We start from the raw sequence: 21696 nt of genomic DNA on the forward strand, positions 1-21696 counted from the left end.
AGTTATTGAAATTCATAAAGGACTTTAATAACCCTCCTTAGTCATATTTTAATGGTGAAATCTCATTAATATGCATAATTTATAATTACTAATAAGCATTTGGGTCATTCAAGATTTAAAAGTGTGAAGTAAGTTGGGCATTTGAAATAATTTGAAATAATATATAATATAGATCTGAACATTTAAATAGCCTAATTCATTTTTAATATTAATCTTGAGCTATATTTTAGTACATATTCCCTACAGTAACGATATCGCCAATAATATTACTACACATCTTTTAAAGTGTCTTATAATTTGGACTTTTTAAAATTGCTCGTATTTCTTCCCCAATCTAGCCCTTTTTTCCTGCAAAATAAAGAGTCTATAATTCTAGTTGAAAGGGAAAAAAAGAGATCATTTATGTTGAAAGTTAGTAGTACCTAATTACACTTTCAGTATTACAAAATAAAATTTTTCCTCCTTTATTTTTTTTTTCCTTTTTCTCCAAACGCAGATTGTAATTTTATTAGCCAACATCTACTCCATTAAAGTTATTGACTTTGTCTCTGTAGAAATATTTAGGAGTCAAGATGTGGTGGTTGAGATGTGGATTTTGTTACCCTCTCTCAGCCTCAATTTCCTCTTGATACAGGCTGATGAGAACACAGGAAAATCATCTTATACAGTGTCTGGCACTTAGTTGCTGCTAGGTAAATGTTAGATGTAACCTGAATCCCTGTATTCCTCAGAAAATACTGGCCAACTAAATGATGAATGTGAAGTACATTAAAGACTGAAAAATACCATACAAATGTTGTTTGTATTGTTGATTGCTAGAGTTTACTATTGGAAAAACAACTGAAGGCTTAACCCAGAGATGGGCACTAGCTTAATGTATGGACCTTAAATTGCTGTTGTGGAAGACAACTGTTTACAGTGCAATTAGGGCCATGTCAAAGTTCTCTTATCCAGCAAGTTATTTTTTATTACTCTGTTAAATATTTACTAAACTCTCACTGTTTATGAAGTGCTGTAGGTACCATCTTCACAGAATGGAATAGGAAGAAGTATAAAATACAGTTCTTGTACGTAAGGCACAGAAATATCTGTGATAATGAAAATGTTCTCTATCTGTCCTATTCAACATGATAGCCACTAGCCATATGTAGCTGTTGAGTGCTTGAAATGTGGCCACTGAATGAGGAACTGAATTTTAAATTTTATTTAATTTTAATTGATTTATACACAGTAGCCACATATGCCTAGTGACAACTATTGCACAGTGCCGGTCTAGCTGGAGACCAGAGACCTACCTGCAGGAGTAGTCAGTTAATCCGCAAAGCAGTTTATGGTAGAGGCTGGGCTAGCAGTACGGTGAGCAAGTGCTGTGTGAGTCTAGTAAAAGTAGAAGGGAGGCTAGGTATGTCTTGGCCAGGGCTCTTAGAGGAGGTGGATTTTGAGCTGAACTTTGAAAACAAGGTAGCATTTACAGTCTCAGGGAGCCAAAGATCACCACAGGGACAGTAAATTAATCCAAAGTAGCAAAATGTGATTGAAAAGATACTGTAGGGCCAGATTTTGGAAGTCCTTGACTGTCTGGCTTAATTTCTTTCATTCCATGCATGCATTCAGCAAAAGAGCACCTCTGTTTTACAGGGATACAATGCTAGCCTCTGTGCATACAGGGCTAGGAGCAGAATGTATGTAGATTGCTGAACACACCACCCATGGTCCCTGCCCTAATGAAACTTTAGACAAATCAACACACAGATTATGAAAAGAACCCAAAAGGATAAGAAAAATACTTCGAAATAATAATAACAGAGACAGGCCTAATTAAATGAGAAGGTCAAGATAGTTCTTAGGAAATAGCAGTTAAATTGAGACATGAGGGATGGATGAGTTGGCTTAGGGAAAATACACTTGTTAGGCAGTGGGTAGGCCCCAATAAAAAATTTTGAGTAAAGGAGTAGTAATGAAAGGCAGTTTTAGATTGTCTGCAAGTTGAACTGAAGAATAGATAACCATAGAGTCTTAATTGTCTCCTTATACTTGGTTTTTATCTATTTATTTAAACACTAGTATAATTGTAAAAGTTTGGATGTAGAGTCTGACAGTCCTGGATTTGAACCTTGGCTTGTCATTTACTAGCTGGGTAGACTTAGACAAGACTCTTTCTTCATCTATAAAGTGGACTTAATATTCCTACTTTTTAAGATAATTGTGTGGAATAAGTGAAATAGTGTATGTAAAACCTAACACAGAGCATCACATATAATAAACACTCAATATAACAGTAGTAATTTTGGTGGCTGTTTGCTAAATAAGGTCAGTAATATAATTTCAGTTATATACAAAGTTAGTGGCATTTTGAATTGAGAAAGCCTACAAGGTCTCTGAAATATCTTAATTTAGTCACCGTGAAGTTTTATCAATATGCAAGGGTCAAGTCCTTTAGATATTTTGATAAATTTCCTTTTTGGTCATTCTGGAAAGAATTCCAGTTTGAAGGGGGAAAAAAACCCCAAAATAAATATTAGATCAATAAGTTTTGGACCATTTCTTGAATCCTTGGGCTTTTTGTTTGGTCGCTCCACATTACACGGTTCAGTTTTAGTATTTGGGGACCATCCTTTCCTCCCAAAAGGGAAGCTGGTTGATATTACTTTCGTAAATAATAAGTGGGCCTACTCTAATTGATGATGTTTCTGAAAAGTGCAGACAGGAGAAGCTGTCTAAACATGAAGAACAAAGTCAATAGCAGTGTTATATGAACCTTGAACTTCATCTGGAAGGCAGTGAATCCACATTGTAAAGTGAAGCACTCAGAGAGATGTGCCATGCTGTGTACAGTCTTTTTAAGTAAATATGTTGGTTCATTCTATGTTGCTGTTCCTTTGGAGCAGCCTTCGAAGGAACCTAAACAACGAGCGTCATGGTATCTCTTTGAGAAGACTAGAATTTGATCACTATTTCAAACCTGCATGTTTTTAGAAACCCTATGACCTAGGTAATGCAGGTATTTACGTGAGTATCCTTGTTAAGTACAAGGAATCTAAATTGCCAGAAACCTAAAAATACAAATAAGTGAAATTTGGTGGTAGTGAAAGCGTTAGAAATTTCTTATACTAAAGAAATAGCTGGAGATATATTTGATATTTATAGCATATTTGTTGCAACCATTAAAAATGTAAAAATTAATTATGTAGGAAAATATTTAATGTGAATTCCATTTTAAAAAAGAATTATAGAAGAGTATGTCCAATATAATCCCACTTTTGTAAAATTCTTAGAACAAAAGGGTGTGTACCCAACCGTAAGTAGTGGTAGAGGGATGACAAAAGACTTTTTGTTTTTTCCCTGAGTTTTCCAACTTTTCTTGAGTATGAAATTAGAATTTAAATAGCCAGAAATCTAGAAGGAATTAATCTAAATCCTGCTTGCTTTCATGGATGTCTTTATCTTCACTCTAGAGGGTTTTGGGCTAAGTATTAGGAGGTCAGATTTTTAACCTAGCTGCCAGCTGTGTGACCTTGGGTAATCATCTTAACCTCACTGGACCTCAGTTTTCTCATCTGATAAAATGAGAGACTGGAGGAATGAGGTCCCTTCCAATTTTAAAATGATTCTGGAATGCTATTCTAAATTGTCTGAAAAAAAAGTGGACTATGACCTAGGGGACTAGGCATAGAAGTCTGAAGTCAAACACACTGTTATTTGGACGCTTACTGACCTACCTATCTTTATAAAGTAGACGTTATATTTTTAGGAAGCAGCAAAGCACTGTGTCTTACAGTCAGATAACTTGACAAAGGCTTAACTGTCTTTGCCTCAGCTTCTCATTATCTCTTAACCAAGGAACTTTTCTGGTTGACCTCAGGCTCTTAACTGAATTAATAATAATATACTTTATCTTTGCCTGGCACTGTGTAGCTTACCATATTCTTTACATTGTATTATTTGCTTTTCATACTAGGCAGGAACAGGACAGCATTATTATTCCTGTATTTCAGATGAGGATGCTGGTGGCAAGTAACTTGCCAGATTCACTTTGACTGTGAGTGGTAGAATGGAGACTAACTAGAACCATGGACCTCTGAAGATCAAGTGCTTTTGTCTCTACATCCTACTACCTTTCTTTTAATGTTTTTTTCCTAGTGCTTTATATTCCCTGGTATGACCGTTTTCATTCTCCTTCGATGAGAGTGGTTTCTCATTCAAAATTGAGGTCTATTAGAGGCCGTGACATGAGATATATATAGGTATATGTCACATACTGACAGAGCTGGGAGTGGACTCACTGCATTAGAAAGATGTCAGAGGTCATGTTCTTTTGGAGAGTCAAGAAGCAGTATTCTTTGAAAACTATTATTTGAATAGTATCACTGAAGCGCAGTGGTAATCAGCTTTTCAGGAGCAGGTATTGAGCACCTGCTACAGCAAAGCATTCTTGTAGTTTTTAATTGTTTCTTGGACTGATGGTACCAAACTAAAGTTTTTTATTTGTGCAGATGGCTCTGTCCTTTGATTTAGGAACCAAATTATTAGTTGAGCATTTTATTTTTGGTATAAATAGTGAGCAAGGCATGTTTTTACATGGTGAATTTAAGTAAAAAATCCCTCCATCCCCCAAAACAGAGTATACCCAGAAGGTAAGATTCTTTTCTCCTTGGTACCCTAACATTCATGTTGTTGACTTGCAGTTCTTTGAAGTGCTGTAAGTAGTGATTAGATCTCAGAGAACAGACTTTCTTGAAATAATTACAGTGAGTTTATTTTTTTCTGTAATTCTAGTTTATTTTTTAAATGTTCTATTTTATATAGTAAAACCTGAACACCAGGAAATACCAGAGATTCAGACATACGTTAGTCAGGTGTAGATCTAGATGTGGCTAGTTGTCCTAATAGTGAACTAGATAGAGCTGAGGTTAATATCACCAAATACAAATGCAAAAATATATTTTGAAATCCTATATGTTGACCTCAGATGCTCTCTTAGCATTGCCTCATTCTTCTGACAGAACTTTATTTATATTACTGGAGTGGCAAATGTTAACATTTTATTATGGATATTGACACAACTCCCCAGCAAAAATATCAGCTCTGTGAAGTCAGGACACCTTGTTTTACTCATTTTTGCATTTTCAGAACCTAACACTGTACCCAGTACATTGCAGTACTCAGAAAATGTTTAGATAATATTGACATGGCATATCAAAACACCTCTGAATCAACTGAGCCAGTTGTCAGGACAAACAGCCTGAGGTCTCAAACTCTGCTTGTGAGTTAAATCAGCTTGAAAGAATGGTTAGTGACTTGCAACCCCTAGGGTACTGCTGTTTATTGATATATCGCTGTGTCACTAATGAAGTGATCAATAGAAAGTAGGTTGCCCTTGAGCTCTCCAGTGTGGAGTGTCCAGGAGGGGTTTCATTTTAGTTCCACAGCCTCCCACCAATTCGTGACGGCAGCCTAGCAAAAAAAGAGGACTTTTCTTATAACCTGTAATTAAACAAGTTTCCCCTCTTTGCGTCTATCAAACTACTGTCTTGGCACAGGAATTCCAGGGACGTAATAGATGATGTCACACACAGCATCACTAGTTTTCAACCCACTCTAAAAACCATTTCTTTATTTTTAAAAAAAAAAAAACTTCAAAAAAAATCAATTTAGACACTCTAAAAATATCGTTATTTATGTCAGCTGCTTTTGTTAAAAAGTTCTTGTTAGTTATTCATTAATTAAAGGAAGGACATACCATTTGAGAAAGAATGCTTCATGTAGGCAAGAATTTTACCCTCTTTATAGTTGAAAGGCACGTGTGTGGGTTTTACAAAAACATTTTTGTATTTGCTGGTTCATTTACTGAACAAGTCAACTGCCCTACATATTGTTTATTAAATCTCGGCCTGTAATGTAAATTTTCACCTTAAGCTGAGGTGGATGGAGGGATGTAGATACTGCCTTAGATGAAAATGATCAAATTATGAAATGTATTTGTGTTTTAACAACATTTATTAGTTTCTTTTTAATTCAGAAAAGTAAAAAGGATTATAAAGAAGAAAAGAAAAAATGGCCCACAATCTCATTGACAAGATAACTTTTATTGATAATTTATTTCTGCTCCATGTACATTTATTAGCAGACAAGCATAAATACATTTTTTTTTCTTTCTTTCTCTCTTTTTTTTGGGGGGGGGGGGTGGTCAGGAAGATTCACCCTGAGCTAACATCCGTTTCCAATCTTCCTCCTTTTTTTTTTTTTTTTTGCTTGAGGAAGATTAGCCATCTTTGCTAGTCTTCCTCTATTTTGGATGTGGGATGCCTCCACAGCATGGCTGGTGAGTGGAATAGGTTCATGCCTAGGATCCGAACCTATGAACCCCAGGCTGCTGAAGCAGAGTCCACAGAACTTTAACCACTCGGCCACAGGGCTGGCCCCCAAGCATAAATACATTTATTGACATTTTTTAAAAATAGAAATAATACATACAAGTGATTAGAAAATTTAAACTGTATAAAAATAAAATCCTTCCTCTCCTTGAAAGAAATTTTTTAATGCATATATGTATCTCTTAAAAAATATATACAGAAGGCTTTGTGCTGTACATTGTGTTTGGCATTTTGCTTTTTTTGTTTCATATGTCTTGGCACCATTCCCTACCAGCATATGCAGATCTACCTCATTTTTTACACTCTGTTACACGGAGAAGCCACATTTATTTTACCAGTTTTGTATTCATACACATTTAGATTGTTTCCAGTTTTGTTGCAGTGTTGCAGTAAACATCCTGTTGCTATATCTCAGCGTAGGGTAATTTCTGAGCAGTAGAATTGCCAGGTCAAAGAGAATGTACATTTAAAATTTTGAAAGTCATTTTCAGATTTCCATCCAAAGATTAGATCAATTTTCTTTCCTGTTAACAGGGAGTACAGCATACTGATTTTCCCTTACTCTTGTCAGTATTAAAAAACTGGTGTGTATTTTTCTTTTTTTTTTTTTTTAGTTTCTACCAATCTAGTAGGCGAGCTAAATAATATTTTTAAGAAAGGGAAATATGTGAATTTTTAAAAAAATACTCTAGGATTTGAAAAATTTTGAAAGGGCTAGTATTCTTAACTTTAATTCTTTTTCGTGTTTTATATATTAAGAGATGAAATTGGCCTGATCCCATGTCCTGAAGCAAGGTATAACCGGAGTCCTATAGTCCTGGTTGAAAACAAACTTGGTGTGGAGAGCTGGTGTGTCAAGTTCCTTTTACCGTATGTCCACAACAAGCTCCTTTTGTACAGAACAAGAAAGCAATGGCTGAACAAAGATGGTAAGTATGAACTCTGTCCTCCTTTGGTTTGTAGAAGCAGCATGGAATAAAGTGGGAAGAACCCTCTCTTGAGTGTTGGCATTCCTGGATTCTAGTTCTGGCTCTTTCATGCACTCCCGGGCAGGTTCCCCACTTCTCTGTCGAGTGGGGAGTTTACACTCATCGGTAGTTTTCAAATTTTGCATCCATAAGTGATTGTATGGAAGGTGCTTCAAACAGGGTGCCAGGCCACCTACTGCAACCTGAGTAGGAAATTGGAGCAATTCTTCTTTTTTTTATTGTAGTTGACATACAATAGTATGTTAGTTTTAGGTGTACAGCACAGTGATTCGACGTTTATATACATTACGAAATGGTCACCATGATAAATCTAGTAACTATCTGTCACCATAAAATTAGAGCAATTCTAACTTTATCTTTTTATGCATTGGGGTCATTTATAAAATTTTATTTGAAGAAAACATCCTATGGCTAAAAAGTGTTTGAAAAATCACTGAAGAGGGCTCTGGTGCCTACAAGCTCAGATTTCTAATCCTTTCATACTTTATGAGCAATAGAACACATTGTGGTAGCAGTCCGAATGAGATAATGGAGGCGTGATGGTGGTAGTTATGCTGCGAACCAGCTCAGTGATTTATGAAGGTGAATCTCGATTAGCTCTGGCCCTCTGTGTCCTGTTCCTATGCTAATACGAGCAAAAGAAAACCACCCCAGCATTCGCTTCTTCCACTCCTCTGAGATAGCTCTTTGCTGCGTCAGACAATTCGTCCCACCTGGTCTCTTTTCTTAGTTCTCCGCTTATATGTGATATTAAGCCTCCATGTGCACAAATTCTCTTTACTTTTTAGGTAAAAGTAAGACTTGAGGTCTCACTTTTCTGGAGAGTCATCCAAGATCGCGTTCTGAACTGTTTTTGTAAAGCTCCTGTCCCTTCCCACATACAGCAGTACCTTAAAAGTGCTCAGTATGCTTGGTGGCTAATTTGGACTGAGAAATTTGTTTCCTAGAGAATTTTAATTACCAGTTCAGTAGCCATTACCAAGGGCCTACTCATAACTGAAGCTGTTCTAAATACTGTGTGGGATAAAAGGTGAAAAATACATGTTCCCTTTACTCAAGAAGCTTACAGTTGAGTGAAAAACAATCGCTTTGTGGAGTGTTGCCAAAGGTATGACATACCGATTTCCTTGTATTCTCTCAGTATTGTCCTTAACATACTGCATTATAGGTTAATAGCACTTTTCCTTGTTTAAACCAGTAGAAAAGGAGTCTGATTTGAAGATGTAATTTGAAATAGTTTCTGTTTTCTGTGTTTCACTCAATTAGTCCTGTGACATATATTTCTTCATTATAAGGCTATGCCTGAGTTTATAGCATAGCTTAAGTTTTTGGCATAAACTTAAAGGTAAGGATATTTATCTGTTGTCAGGCCCTCTTTTGTTGTCCATTCCATAACTCTGTAGTAGATTTCAGTAACATTAAGGTGCACAGTAACACCATATGAATCCATCGTTTTTTTTTGCCAAACAAAACTGTATTCTGTATGTTCTGGTACACAGAAATGTATAATTGAACCAATACATAACTAACTCGGGGCCGGGAGACAGAAGATTCCCTTGTAGAGAAGAAACTGTGTGAATTTTAAAACATCAAAGGCTATTATTGTTTCAGATCATTATTTTTTGCACGTTTTTGTAGGCTAGCCTAACCTGCCTTCTTCCTGTAGCCTTCCACGTCCTTCTCTCCATTTTTCCCTGTCTGCAGGCTTTGCTGAATCTCCTCATCACGTCGTTTTAGTCTTGATGGGCCCTGGAGGACCCAGACAGAAGAGCAAATGGTTCAGCTCACTCACACAAACGGAACGTTGAATTCTAACACAGCTGTGCCTGTGTACAAAAGTAGCTTGATTTTATTCTAACCTTTTCCTCCTGGAAGCAGTTTTCAGCTTCACTTTTTTGGTGGGTGGGGACAGCATGATTTAGTGTGGTATCATGTACTACTCAAGTTGTGTATTGTATTATTGGTAAAAATATGGAAGTGAATGTCTGATTTGACAGAAAAAGATAGCTGAAGATGCTAACGTAAGAGTATTCTGCCAGATTTGTGAACTGAAGCAATTAGAACACAGAGGTGAATCTTGCTAAAAAAAAAAAAAGTAAAAAATATTAGGAAAAAGCAGTTACTTCATGAAAATGCTGTATGTTTAAAGCTGTTTTTATAGAGAATATATGTATAAAAAGAGCCAAGTGAAGAAAGCTGGCAATTTAAGGACAATTTCAGAAATCAGTGTCTGTGTGATTGATCATGCCAAAATCCTAGGCATCTCTGAAGAATGTATTCTGTAACTGAAGGTGACCTTTATTTTGGGGATAGATTTTTTTTGTTTTAACCAAACTGAATTCATGCTCTCATTAATGTGCTGAATTCCTTAGATGTTTGGAGAGCATCTCTATTAGTCAGGATTCTCCAGAGGAACAACCAGTAGAAAATTTATGTATTTGTAAGGTTTTATATAAATACATATAAAAGATTTATTGTGACAAATTGGCTCACGTGATGATGGAGGCTGAGAAGTTCCATGATCTGCTCTCTGCAAGCTGAAGAGCCAGGAAAGCCGGTGATGTAATTTAATCTGAGTCTGAGGGCCTGCGCACCAGGGGAGCCAGTGGTTCAAATCCCAGTCTGAAGGCTGGAGAAGATATGATGAGATATCCCAACTCAAGCAGACAGACAGGAAGTTAAAAAAGATGGTGAATTCCTCCTCCTTCCTCCTCCTGTTCTATTCAAACCCTCAACAGATCGGATGATGCCCACCCACGCTGGGGAGGGCTGTCTGCTTTCCTGAGTCTGCTGATTCAACTGCTAATCTCATCTGGAAACATCCTCACAGACACTCAGAAATGTTTAATAATGTTTAATCTGGGCACCCCATAGCTCGTCAAGTTTACCCATAGTTTAACCAAAACTGACCATCTTAGCATCACTGTTTAATTACTTAGAGAGACTGATTTTTTTAAAAAGTCTGCCCCAGTAATAGCCATATTGAGTATGGGAGAGGAATGTTACTGTAGTCTTGACTTTTGAGAAATCTGACAAAAACAAAAATCACGAGAGATGTCCACAGCATTGGAGTCCTGACTGGGCAGAGCTCTGTCCCGTGCTGTCTCCCCCAGTGTGCCCTTCTGCCATCTTCTTCTGTTCCTCCCTCTTTCTCACAAGCTCTGCTCCATATCTGAGCTAGCTCTTTAAAAACCATCTTCTGCTCTCCATTTCTTGTATCTCCTCTGGACAAATGTTATCATCTCATGACTGGTCTACCCCATTTTCAGTCTTTCGTCTGTAATCCTTGTCCATCATGTCACTAGCCAGTCATTTCAAACAACACTTCTTAGAAACAGTTTGAGGGATGCTTTTCTGAAATATATATCTGTTCATCTTATTTCCTGATGCCTACAGGGTCAAGGTGGAGTTCAAACTCCTTGGCATGGTATTCAAGGTTGTTCACGATCTGTCTGCAGCCTATGTTACCAGCCTTTTCCTCTTCTTTCTATTCAGCATCAGGGGTTGTAGATTCTCAGCCCCCAGGCTGAAGCTAGCCGGCAGATAATATTTCGTTTTGACTTGTATAATGTTTTTAAAATTGGTTATAATTAGTTGGATAAAATTTAAAATCATGATGAACTTTTTTCTTGTTTCTTATTTTTTTTGTTGTTGAGGAAGATTGTCCCTGAGCAAACATCTGTGCCAGTCTCCCTCTACCATGTATGTGGGATGCTGCCACAGCATGGCTTGATGAGTGATGTGTAGGTCCGTGCCTGGGATCTGAACCTTCGAACCCTGGGTTGCTGAAGCATAGCGCATGAAACTAACCACTGTACTGCTGGGCTCTCCCAGGATGAACTTTTAAAATTAGGATGGAAATCTGGATTTTTGTCTTCACTTGAAAAATCAGAAGCTTTGGGTGCATAAGCTTCTGCATGGCAACGATTGGCTAAGGCTCATAGCCTCAGCTTTTCTTGACTAGGCAAGGCTGTCCCAGTTTACTATAACCTCCTCATGTCCTTTAGACACTGAGACAGAGTATCAGTTGCTGCTTATCAACAGATTTGTTTTACTACTTTTTTGAGCTTCATTTGAACCCTAGAAGCATTTGAATTTGCAGCCGTTTGATATGCATTCCCACCACAACATACACTGTTCCATTCTTTGACTTTGCTCTGTACTGCTGCCTTACTTTCATGCCTTTCCTAAGGCCATGATCATGTCTTATGTTGTCATCGTTGTGTTTGCCAGCACACACGCACACACCTGTGAGGCCTCTGCTCCAGGAAGCAGCGGTTACTTCTCCGCACTCCTTTGGAGTCCTTTATTCAGACTGCTTGCATAGTAGCACTTACCATACTTTTTCATAGTTGATTATTTAAACGTTTTTCCCAGCTAGATTGTGAGTTTGTTAGGAAGAGGGTTTATGGCTTGTCTTTATTTACTCCACACCTTTATGTGTTCAATAGACGTTTGTCAAATAAGTAACGGGTTTGGTAAGCAAGAGTTTTTAGCTTAGTCTGGTTATCAGTTCAATAACGATATTCTGTAATAAACAGGGCCTTTCTGGTGTTTACCACATAACTTTACCTCAAGCCTCTCTTGTGGTAACCTGAATTTCTTTTAGAGGAAGAGATTAACCAATACAAGTTGACCTTGTGTTTATTTCTAGATGCATGAAAACACATCTGCGTCAGAGACAGTTGTCAAACCCAGTGACTGTTACCAGGTGACTGCTGGTTTTGAGCCATTTCCAGAATTTAATGCAGCAAGGAAGCATATTGATTTTTCTCTGACTTTTCTGTACCATCCTTATATTTTCTCCTTGTTACAGCTGGAATTTAGCTACTTTCCTGTGTATAATGTGCCCTGATCATTTCCTCCTTGTGATATGATGATGAGTTAGTCATATCTTGGAGTGTGTGTAGCAGAGGAAAATTTATTTGCTGATATATATTCTGGTGTTTGGGGAGAAAGCTGTTTAACTTCAAGAGACTATAGGGGTATCAGTAGCTCCCATATTCTGGGTAAAACTGCAGGAAATGTTACATAGTTGATGAAACATGGATAGTGAAATAATTATAGTCAGCTGGTGATTACACATGTTTATCTTTAGATCTTTGGTTCAGTCCACACTCAAAGAGGGCAAAGTAATCGTAGACAGTGTGCTGGACTGGAAAGAGCATCTGCTTTGCAGGAGACCAGACCTGGTTTAGATTCACCTAAGACCAGATTTAGATTCAGTTCATCAGCACGCTTAAGTCACGTAGCAGTGACTTCAGGCAAATTACTTAACCTCTTCCTATTTCCACACCAAAAGAAGGGAATTCTACTAGGTCTCAGAGGCTTGTTGTGAGGATCCCATGAATTAGTGTGTAAAGCACCCAGCATGGTGCTTGGCATGTGGCAGGCTCTCAAGAAACACTAGTTTCCTTCCGTTTAGCTGGAGCCAGTGGGGAGGAAGAGCAGAAAAATACATGTAATTCAGGAAGGATTCTGTATGTCCAATATTTCTGACCTAGTTATTTCTCCTGCTTCTCCTTTCAACGTCTTCTTCGGGGGGGACCTTGCAGTAAAGGAAGTGTTAGTTTGATTAGCCTTCCTCTCTCTTCACACAGCCACAAATGAAAAGTGGGGACGTAGGTATTTTCTGTGTTTATTTGTTAGTTTTGCCTTGTGCTCCTGTATAGCATTATGTCTCTCAGAGGATGAACTTATCTTCATTTATGTGGCAGGGAGGAGAGTTGCAGCTACCACTGGTCACACACGTTTTTTTTTTTTTCAATGCAGAAAAGGAGAGTCCAAGGGACTAAATACCAGTTTAGCTAAGTAGAGTAATGGATGTTGAAAAATTGTAGGCTTCAAAAGAAATTCTAGAGACCTTCCCATCGTGCACAAATATTTCCCTATAACCACTTAACTGTCAAGTCGTTTTTTGTTATTGTTGCTTATTTTACAAGTTTAGAAATTTGGACAATTTCACAATAGGAAGCACTGCCTCATTTCTGACTTCTTTGATTAATTGATGTTGAAAATACTAATTTGTTGGTTGGTAAGTAGCAATGGTGTTTAGTTAAGAGCACTCAATGTGTGTCAAATAACTATGGAGAAATGGAATGAATTTTGTTGCTCACAACACTGAGGTTGATGTTATCATCCTCATTTCACAGATAAGGAAACTGAAATTCGTTTATGTTGTGTAGGCAGTAAGTGGAGAAGCTGGGATTTGAACCCAGGTGTTGTGGCTATAGGCTTATGCAGTTACCACTCCTCTATGGTGTGCGTAGATGTGGGACGTCTTTTGGGCAGGAGCCATATTTTTCTCATCTTTGATGTATTAGAGAAGACCTACCTCCAAAAAATTATAGTCTCATCACGAGGATAATGTTTATGCAAGATCAGTAACCAAGCAAGATATACACAGAGCGTAGAGATGAAAGATTGCCTCCAGCTAGGTAGGTCAGGAAAGCCTTTATGAAGAAAGATGCCTTCCTTTTTTTTTTTTTTTTTTTTTGATATTTAGAGTCAGAAGGACATTTCTGGCAGAGAGAGCAGCAATCAAGTAAATCTGATTTATATCCAAAGGAGAGAAAGTAAAGGGTGTGTTTAGAGAATGCTGGGGTTTGGTTCAGGTGGAGTGTAGCATGTGAGGGGAAAGTAGTGGGAGGCCAGGCTGAGGAGGAGATTGGGACTGGACTCTAGTCTCCTGGTACCTTTCTCCAGCACCCTGTGCTCTAGTCACCCTCTGGTACCAGTAACCTTTTGGAGAGCACCCTGTATGTGAACTCTGTGTCTTTTGCTGATACTTTTTTCCCATGGTCTGCAGTGCCCTTTCCTGCCTTATTCTTTTATGGCCTTCCCTGGCGCTCCAGTAAGAATTAATTTGCAGCTTCTTTGGTGGTCCCCAAAATGTGGTATATATTTTTACTTCACAATTATTTCATCTTATATAATTAGTAGTTTATATGTTCTCTCTAACTAAAGGTTAACCATCTAGAGGGCCAGATCAGGTCTTATTTATCATTGTATCTATTCTCTCAGTCCTAAGGGCCCAGTTTAATCTTTGCAGATAGTCAATTCTTGGAATATCTGTGGAATTAAATGAGTAATGGTATAGAAAATTGTATTTATTTTCCCTGGCAAATATTAAATTAGTGCCAAAACTACCAAGATTAAACGAATGAAGAGGTTCATTAGACTGCTTTTTTTTTTTTTTTTTGAGGAAGACTAGCCCTGAGCTAACTACTGCCAGTCCTCCTCTTTTTTGCTGAGGAAGCCTGGCCCTGAGCTAACATCGTGCCCATCTTCCTCTCCTTTATCCGTGGGACGCCTACCACAGCATGGTGTGCCAAGCGGTGCCATGTCCGCACCTGGGATCTGAACTGGCAAACCCTGGGCCGCCGAAGCGGGACATGCATACTTAACCGCTGGGCAACTGGGCAGGCTCCCATTAGACTATTCTTTATAGATATATTGTTTATGCATGTAATGACTTGCAAAGAGGAGGATAGAGGTCAAAAATAAATATGTGCTAATCCCACCCTTTTTTGCTCATTTGTTGAATGTTATACTCAGTAGTAATGAAATCATGGGCTCACAATAAGTGTTAATTCATGGTTAAGAATGGAATAACTTATTTTCTTTTTCACTATTTTAAATTGTGGCTATTTTAAAATGACTATAGGGATGTATTTATGTGTATTCTTAGATTTTAAAAAGTTTATCTTATACACTGAGAATGTCCCAATTATTTGTTGTAGATACACATTTCATTGCAGTATAATTGAGTTATTAGAAGCATTCAGATGCTGACTTTGCCACATACTAATTGGATGACTATGGGCAAATTGCTTAAACTCGCTAAATGTCAGTTTCCCTGTTTGTAAAATGAACTGAGAATATCTTGGACTGTGGTTGTGAGAATTCAGTGAAATAATGTAAGTAAAGTATTTATTATTGAACCCGATAAACAATGCTAAATAATTATAACAATTACTTTTATTATTTTATTTACTTAGCATTTAACATGAGCTTGGTAGAGATTATCTTAATTTAGTGGTATGCCCTACGTTGATTATCCTAATCCTGGAATTCTCTTTTCAGTTTTAGTAAAATGAAGGTAATATGTCTAAATATTATTGATTTTATTCTATTAAATATAGGGTTATGGAACTTACGTGACTAGGAATTCTGTCAAGACTATAATAGATAAATAGCTAGTGAATATGAATAGGCTGCTCATAAAATGAAAGTAGAAAATAGTAAACAAAAATGAAAAAATGTTTATATTAATAATTACAAACTAAAAATGTAAATTAAAACAGAAACAAAATACAGTGTTTTATCTGCTGCATTCATTTTTTTAAATAGTCATGTGCCACATAATGACGTTTTGGTCAACGACAGACCGCATATACGACAGTGAGCCCATAAGATTAGTCCTGTGTAGCCTAGACATGTGGTAGGCTATATAACATCTAGGTTGTGTAAGTACACTCTGTGATGTTTGCACAGTCATGAAATCATCTTAACGATGCATTTCTCAGAACATATCCCTGTCATTAAGTAACACATGATCATACAATTATATAGGTCATAGTTACAGGAACCTAAGTATGCTCATGTTACTCTTGGCAATATAAATAGATACAGTCTATTTGGAGGACAATTCGGAAATGCTTAGTAGGAGCCATACTGATATTTATATTGTTTGACGTAGTTCTGCTCCGGAAAATATATCCTAAGAAAAAAATCTATGAGACAAAAAGTATATTTAAAAATGTTTGTAGGGCTGTCCTGGTGGTGTATCGCTGAAGTTCCCCTGCTCCCCTTTGGTGGCCTGGAATTCACAGATTTGGATCCCGGATGTGGACCTATTCATCAAGCCATGCTGTGGCAGCATCCCACATACAAAATAGAAGACGACTGGCACAGATGTTAGCTCAGGGCCAATCTTCCTCACTAAAAAAAAAAAAAAAAAAGTTTGTAGCAATGTTATCTATAACAGTAAAAAACAAACAGAAAGCAGCCTAAAGAATAAGATAAATGATGTATATTAAACTAAGTGTTTGTTACAGCTGTTAAAAATGCATACTGTAGCAATATAGGAGAATGCATATAAAATAATATTGAATAAAAAAACAAAATTGTACATTTATCTTTGCTATATCTATGTGAAAATCTGTGTGAGAAAGTATAATCTTTGCAGGGGAATGTAAATGAATTGCGTTAAGTAAGTTGGGTTACAAGCGATTTTTTTTCCCCCTTTTGAAAATTTGCACATAGTTCTTGAAATATTTGTGGAATTAAATGAATAGAGGTATAGAAATTGCATTTTTTCTCCTTGTTAAATATTTAATTAGTACCAAAAACTAAAAGAATGGATAGGTTAATTTGATTATTCTTTATAGGGATATTCTGTGGTAAAGTTATTTCAGCGTCAACTTTTAAAAGAGTTACACTTATAAGTAGAAGAAAATCTTGAGGATAATGTTCCTATTCCTGACAGTGTAGAACAAAGTATCTGTCATTAAAATCATTATAACATGAAATATTTTTAGTGAAATGTGAGATATACATATGTGTATGTGTGTATGTGTATATATAAATAAAAATATAAAATAAAGGGGACTTTAAAAGAAAGAGAAGCCGAACTTTAAAGGGTAGGACTATTTGTTTTTAATATGACTTCTCTTTATTTTAGAATTGATAGATGTCACATGCACCCTGCTGCTTCTAAACCCAGACTTTACCACTGCATGGAACGTGAGGTACGTCATTCTCATCAGTGATAAAATGAAATTGCCCAAGTTTCTGAAGACATATAAGCCCCATGAGTTTAGTGTTTTGAAAAATGAAAAATAAACCATATATCCATGGCATCTTACACTTATTTCTTCTCCTGATTCTTTATAATATCTCCATTACAATTCTGACATACGTTGTGCCCCTCTTTGCATGTTTGTGTCTGTTCTCTGTAAACTTTTGCCCGAAATACGGATTGTCAAGTTTAATTACAGTGTGCCGTTTGAGACATGCTTTTATTTTCCTTCCTTTCTAGGGGGATGGGGCAGTCAGCATAATTGGTTGGACTGTAGGACGTTAGTATATTTGAGAAGCAGGGCAGCGCAGTGGACAGTGTGGAGGAGGAGGCAAGGCTATGGGTGTTTCGTCTCAGTTTAGTCCCTAACACTGTGACCTCTTGAAGTCTCTGACGCTCATTTTATTGGAGAGGGATTATATTTTATTCATATCTTAAGTTCTTTAATTCTGATTGTTGTAGCTTTCAACACAAAATACTTTATAGAAATATTAAAATTCAGACCAGGTTTATTTTTTCATTGAAGTTCTTTCAGTCAATGTGTATGGTTTTAAAAAATTGGTAGTCCCCTAGATTAACACAAATTCTCTTAGAGGACAGCAGGATACAAATTATGGATAAATAAAAGTGAAGTCTTGTTGAACATTGTGAATGCGTTTTAAGTTTTCCTATGAGAAAGAGCCATAGATTATAGCTCTTTATCTTTAGTGACTTAAACAATACTTTATTTAATTTTCTGTGTATTTCAAGCAAGGCTACATTCTGAGATAGTGTTTTATGATACCTACTGAATTTTCTATTTGTAACTGATTTTTAAAAATTTAGGTAACTCCTATTGTATGTCTTGTTAAAATTGTCTTTTGAATAATTAATGATCAGATATTTAGAGTCCAGGGTAAGAAAAGTATTGAATGATGTATAAGGCTTTAAAAATTTACATAGTTTTAGAATTGTGATTTTCTTTTATGGAAAGCACCACAGTGGTTATGGAATAAACTAATGTTTATGAATGGCTACTATATTCCTGGGACCATACTACAACTTTATATGTTATCTCATTTAATCCACACAGTACTTGACAACATTTGTTCACTCATTCATCAAATGTTTGTTGATTAACTACTATGTACTGGGTTCTAGGCACCAGGAATAGAGCCATAAACAGAACAAACAAAAATCCATGTGCTTATGGAGTTTTCATTCCAGTAGAGGAAGAAAAGCAGTAAGGACATTAATAAGTAAAATAAATAGTAGATCAACTGTTGGTAAATCCTATGGAGCAAAAGTGGGGAAGGCCAGAAAGAGGATGGAAAGAGTGGTACTGCAGTTTAAATAGGGGAACATCTGAGCAAAGACTGGCATGAAGTCGGGGATCAATCTTTGTGGATTCTGGGGTAAAAGTAGCATTAAGTGGAGGGAACAGCAAGTGGAAAAGCCCTCAGTCATGCCTAAAATGTTCCTGGGTGTTCTGGGACAGCAAGGAAGCCAGTGTCACTGGAGTAGCATGAATAAGGGAGACAGTAACAGGAGATGAGGCCAGAGAGTCAATGGGCCACGTCTCATAGGGCTTTCTAGATCTTCGTAAGCTGCTCTGGGAACTTCAGCTTTCATTCTAGGTGAGACAGAGAGTCACTGAGGTTTTCAAGCTGAGGAGGGACAGTGTCTTCCTTAGGTTTTAAAACCCTGGCTCCTGTGTGCAAAGTAGACTGCAGGAGTGCAGGCAGTGGTTAGGGAGGGACTGCAGTAATTCAGGGGAGAGATGGTGGTGACTTGATGTGGAGCTCACCAGTAGGAGTGGTGAGAAGTATTAAGATTCTCACTGTATTTTATAAGCTATACAAGCTTTGACTATATTTAATAAACTGATTTTAAAGACACAGAGGATGAATTGGATATGAGAGAACAGAGAGGGTCCAGGCTGACACCCTCTGAAAGGATGGAGTTAGCATTAACTGAATTGGGGCTGCCTGGAAGAGGAGCAGATGGGAGTGGGGGTCGGGGGCAGTGGGAGGGGTGCAGGCTGGAAGTCACGAATTCAGTTTGGGACATGTTAGGTTTGTATCTAGGTAGTTGTATATGAATCTAAAATTCAGATGAGAGTTGTGGGCCAGGTATAGATTTGGGAATCACTAGAAAATGTATAGTATTTAAAGCCATGAGATTGTTTGAGATACCCAACGGATGGGTATAAATAGGGAAGAGAACCAGTCCAAAGACTGAGCACTGGGACACTACAGGTTTCTAGAGTTGCACAATCCAGTATAGTAGCCACTTGCCACATATGGCTTGAAATGTGACCATTCTCAATTAAGATGTGCTGTAAATGTAAGCTATGCGTCAGATACCAAAGACTACTCAAAAAAAAAAAATCTTAATAATTCTTATATTGATTACATGTTGAAATTATAACATTTTGCATATATTGAGTTAAATCAATGTATTACTTTACACTTGTTTTGAATGTAGCTGTTAGAAAATTTTAAATTACATGTGGCTCCCCTTCGTGACTCACATTGTATTTCCATCGGACAGCACTGCTCTAGAGTTTGCAAGGTGAGGGAGAATCAGCACTGGAGGCTTTAGGACGGCAGCACAGACTTACAGCCGAGAGCTTTCTTAAGGGCAGGGACCACGTGCGGTTTTATTTCCCTTTGTTTCCCTAGCATCTCACACTCTAGTGCCTGGCGCATGATAGATACTCAGTTTGCAGACTGGGCACTGAAAGATTCAGTGAAAAAGAAATGAGGGTAATAATAGAGAAGCGGGAGTACCATTTCTATTCATGTTCTCATATTCCTCATCATTAAAGAAGAGTTGAAAATCCTCCAACAAAAAGAGATTCTCACTAGCATAATGTATATGCATACAGACATATGTATTATTCATTGTATATTCTGTAAGGCAGTTCAGTATAGGAGAAAGAACCTAGTCTTAAAACATATGGATCTTAGTACTGTTATCATCAGTTAGCTAGAAGTTGACTTTGGACAAAACCTTTAACTTCTCAAGAGTTTTAGTATACATATCTGTGCAATAAAAGATTTGAACTAGGTGATATTTTTATGATTCTTCTGAAACTGTTTTTTGATTATGTGTGGTTTGGTCTCATGAAGGGAAATTGCTCCATAAATCTAACTTCAGTGATGTTAATAGCAGTTGATCTTGAAAATTGTTCCAGTAAGATGACTAGTAAAGTTTTGTGCTAGATGAGTAGAAAGGAAATCTTGATTTTTAAAAAATCCATTGTGGGCATGCATTCTAGTAAATTTTAATTTGTGTTAGTAAGATTGACTGACTTTTGAAGATAGAGAATCATGAATATATTTTGACCAAAAAACAGCCAGCTTTGGAAGTAACCCTGTAAGTTCCATTACAAATCAAGTACTTAACTCTTTATGTTTAATTGTTAGTGTATTTCTTCTGCAGTAATTCTGAGAAGCATTGAGTGATTTTTACTGTATTTTATCACCTGCTAAAAGATGGTATAATGCATTGGTAGTTCAATTTATAGGTGTTGCAGGCTTAGGGAAAAAAATAGGGGCAAGAGTAAGTTTTTGAACTGATCTCCTGTGATTACAGTGAGTGATGCATGTAATTTTAAAATCCAGCTGATTATAGAAAAAACGACTGGTACTTCTTTTTTTGTTTTGAATTTGCTTTGAAAATTGGTGAATTACTTGATGAAAGAGGTGGACTTCATAATAATGTCCTATTTTTTCATCAGTCTGTGAACACAGAATAAGCAGAACATCTTTGAGCAATTAGAATAGTTGACACCCAGCCTCAGTGATTCATGTCCTTTACTCATAGCCTGTTGATTTAAATTGGTAACCTTATTTTATGCACATTTATGTTTGGTTCTGAAACTTTGAGCTTGGAGACCTTGAGCAGGTTACTGGATCTCTCCCAACTTCAGTTTTCTCATCTGTAAAATTAAGATAATTTTAGGCAGCACCATATGAAACTTGTTTTTGTAGATCAAAAATGATTAAATGCAACCATGTAAGATCTAGTTTCTGTCACCATTCTCTAATAAAAGGAACTGGGCTTCTTGGAGAAATGGCTGATTCTAGGACCAGGGCAGGAAATATACAGGATGAGCCTAGAGCATCACATAGAGCCAAAAAGTAAGGAAGTGCTCAAAAACAATATGATGGGGCTGTGTCAAAGGGCTTCTGGTAGCCAAAGCTGGAACCATTTGAGCAAGAAATTAATGTAGTACTGTATTATACCCCAGAGTATAAAATGAATATCCGTAAGTCCATACTGACATAAATAAATGATTGATAAACAAACAAATAAATAGGAGACAATAGATAAATCTCCCATATAGAAGAATTCCAAATAATTTATCTAGATAACCTCCCTCAGGGAGATGGAGCATAACTCCCTACTCAAGTGTGACTTCCTTCCAAAAAGTACAGTGGAGAAACCTGGCATACACTGCCTCATCCAGGTAATCAAGGTCAACATCAGCAGTGACAAATTGTGCTGATACTATGTGCTCCTGATATGATGTGATGAAAATGGC

General features: G+C 37.0%; 1 protein-coding gene across 2 annotated transcripts in view; it reads left to right on the forward strand.

Moving 5' to 3' along the window:
* The window catches only part of PTAR1 (protein prenyltransferase alpha subunit repeat containing 1), a 50010-nt gene that overhangs the window by 1884 nt on the left and 26430 nt on the right, over positions 1-21696 (forward strand). For both annotated transcript variants that reach the window (XM_070590455.1, XM_070590456.1), the window contains exons 2-3: positions 7134-7303; positions 17049-17115. In XM_070590455.1, the coding sequence (XP_070446556.1) occupies positions 7134-7303; positions 17049-17115 (237 nt within the window). The remainder of the gene's footprint in view (positions 1-7133; positions 7304-17048; positions 17116-21696) is intronic.

The sequence above is a fragment of the Equus przewalskii genome, chromosome 22 (genome assembly GCF_037783145.1).
Source record: "Equus przewalskii isolate Varuska chromosome 22, EquPr2, whole genome shotgun sequence".
In the NCBI taxonomy this organism is placed as follows: domain Eukaryota; kingdom Metazoa; phylum Chordata; class Mammalia; order Perissodactyla; family Equidae; genus Equus; species Equus przewalskii.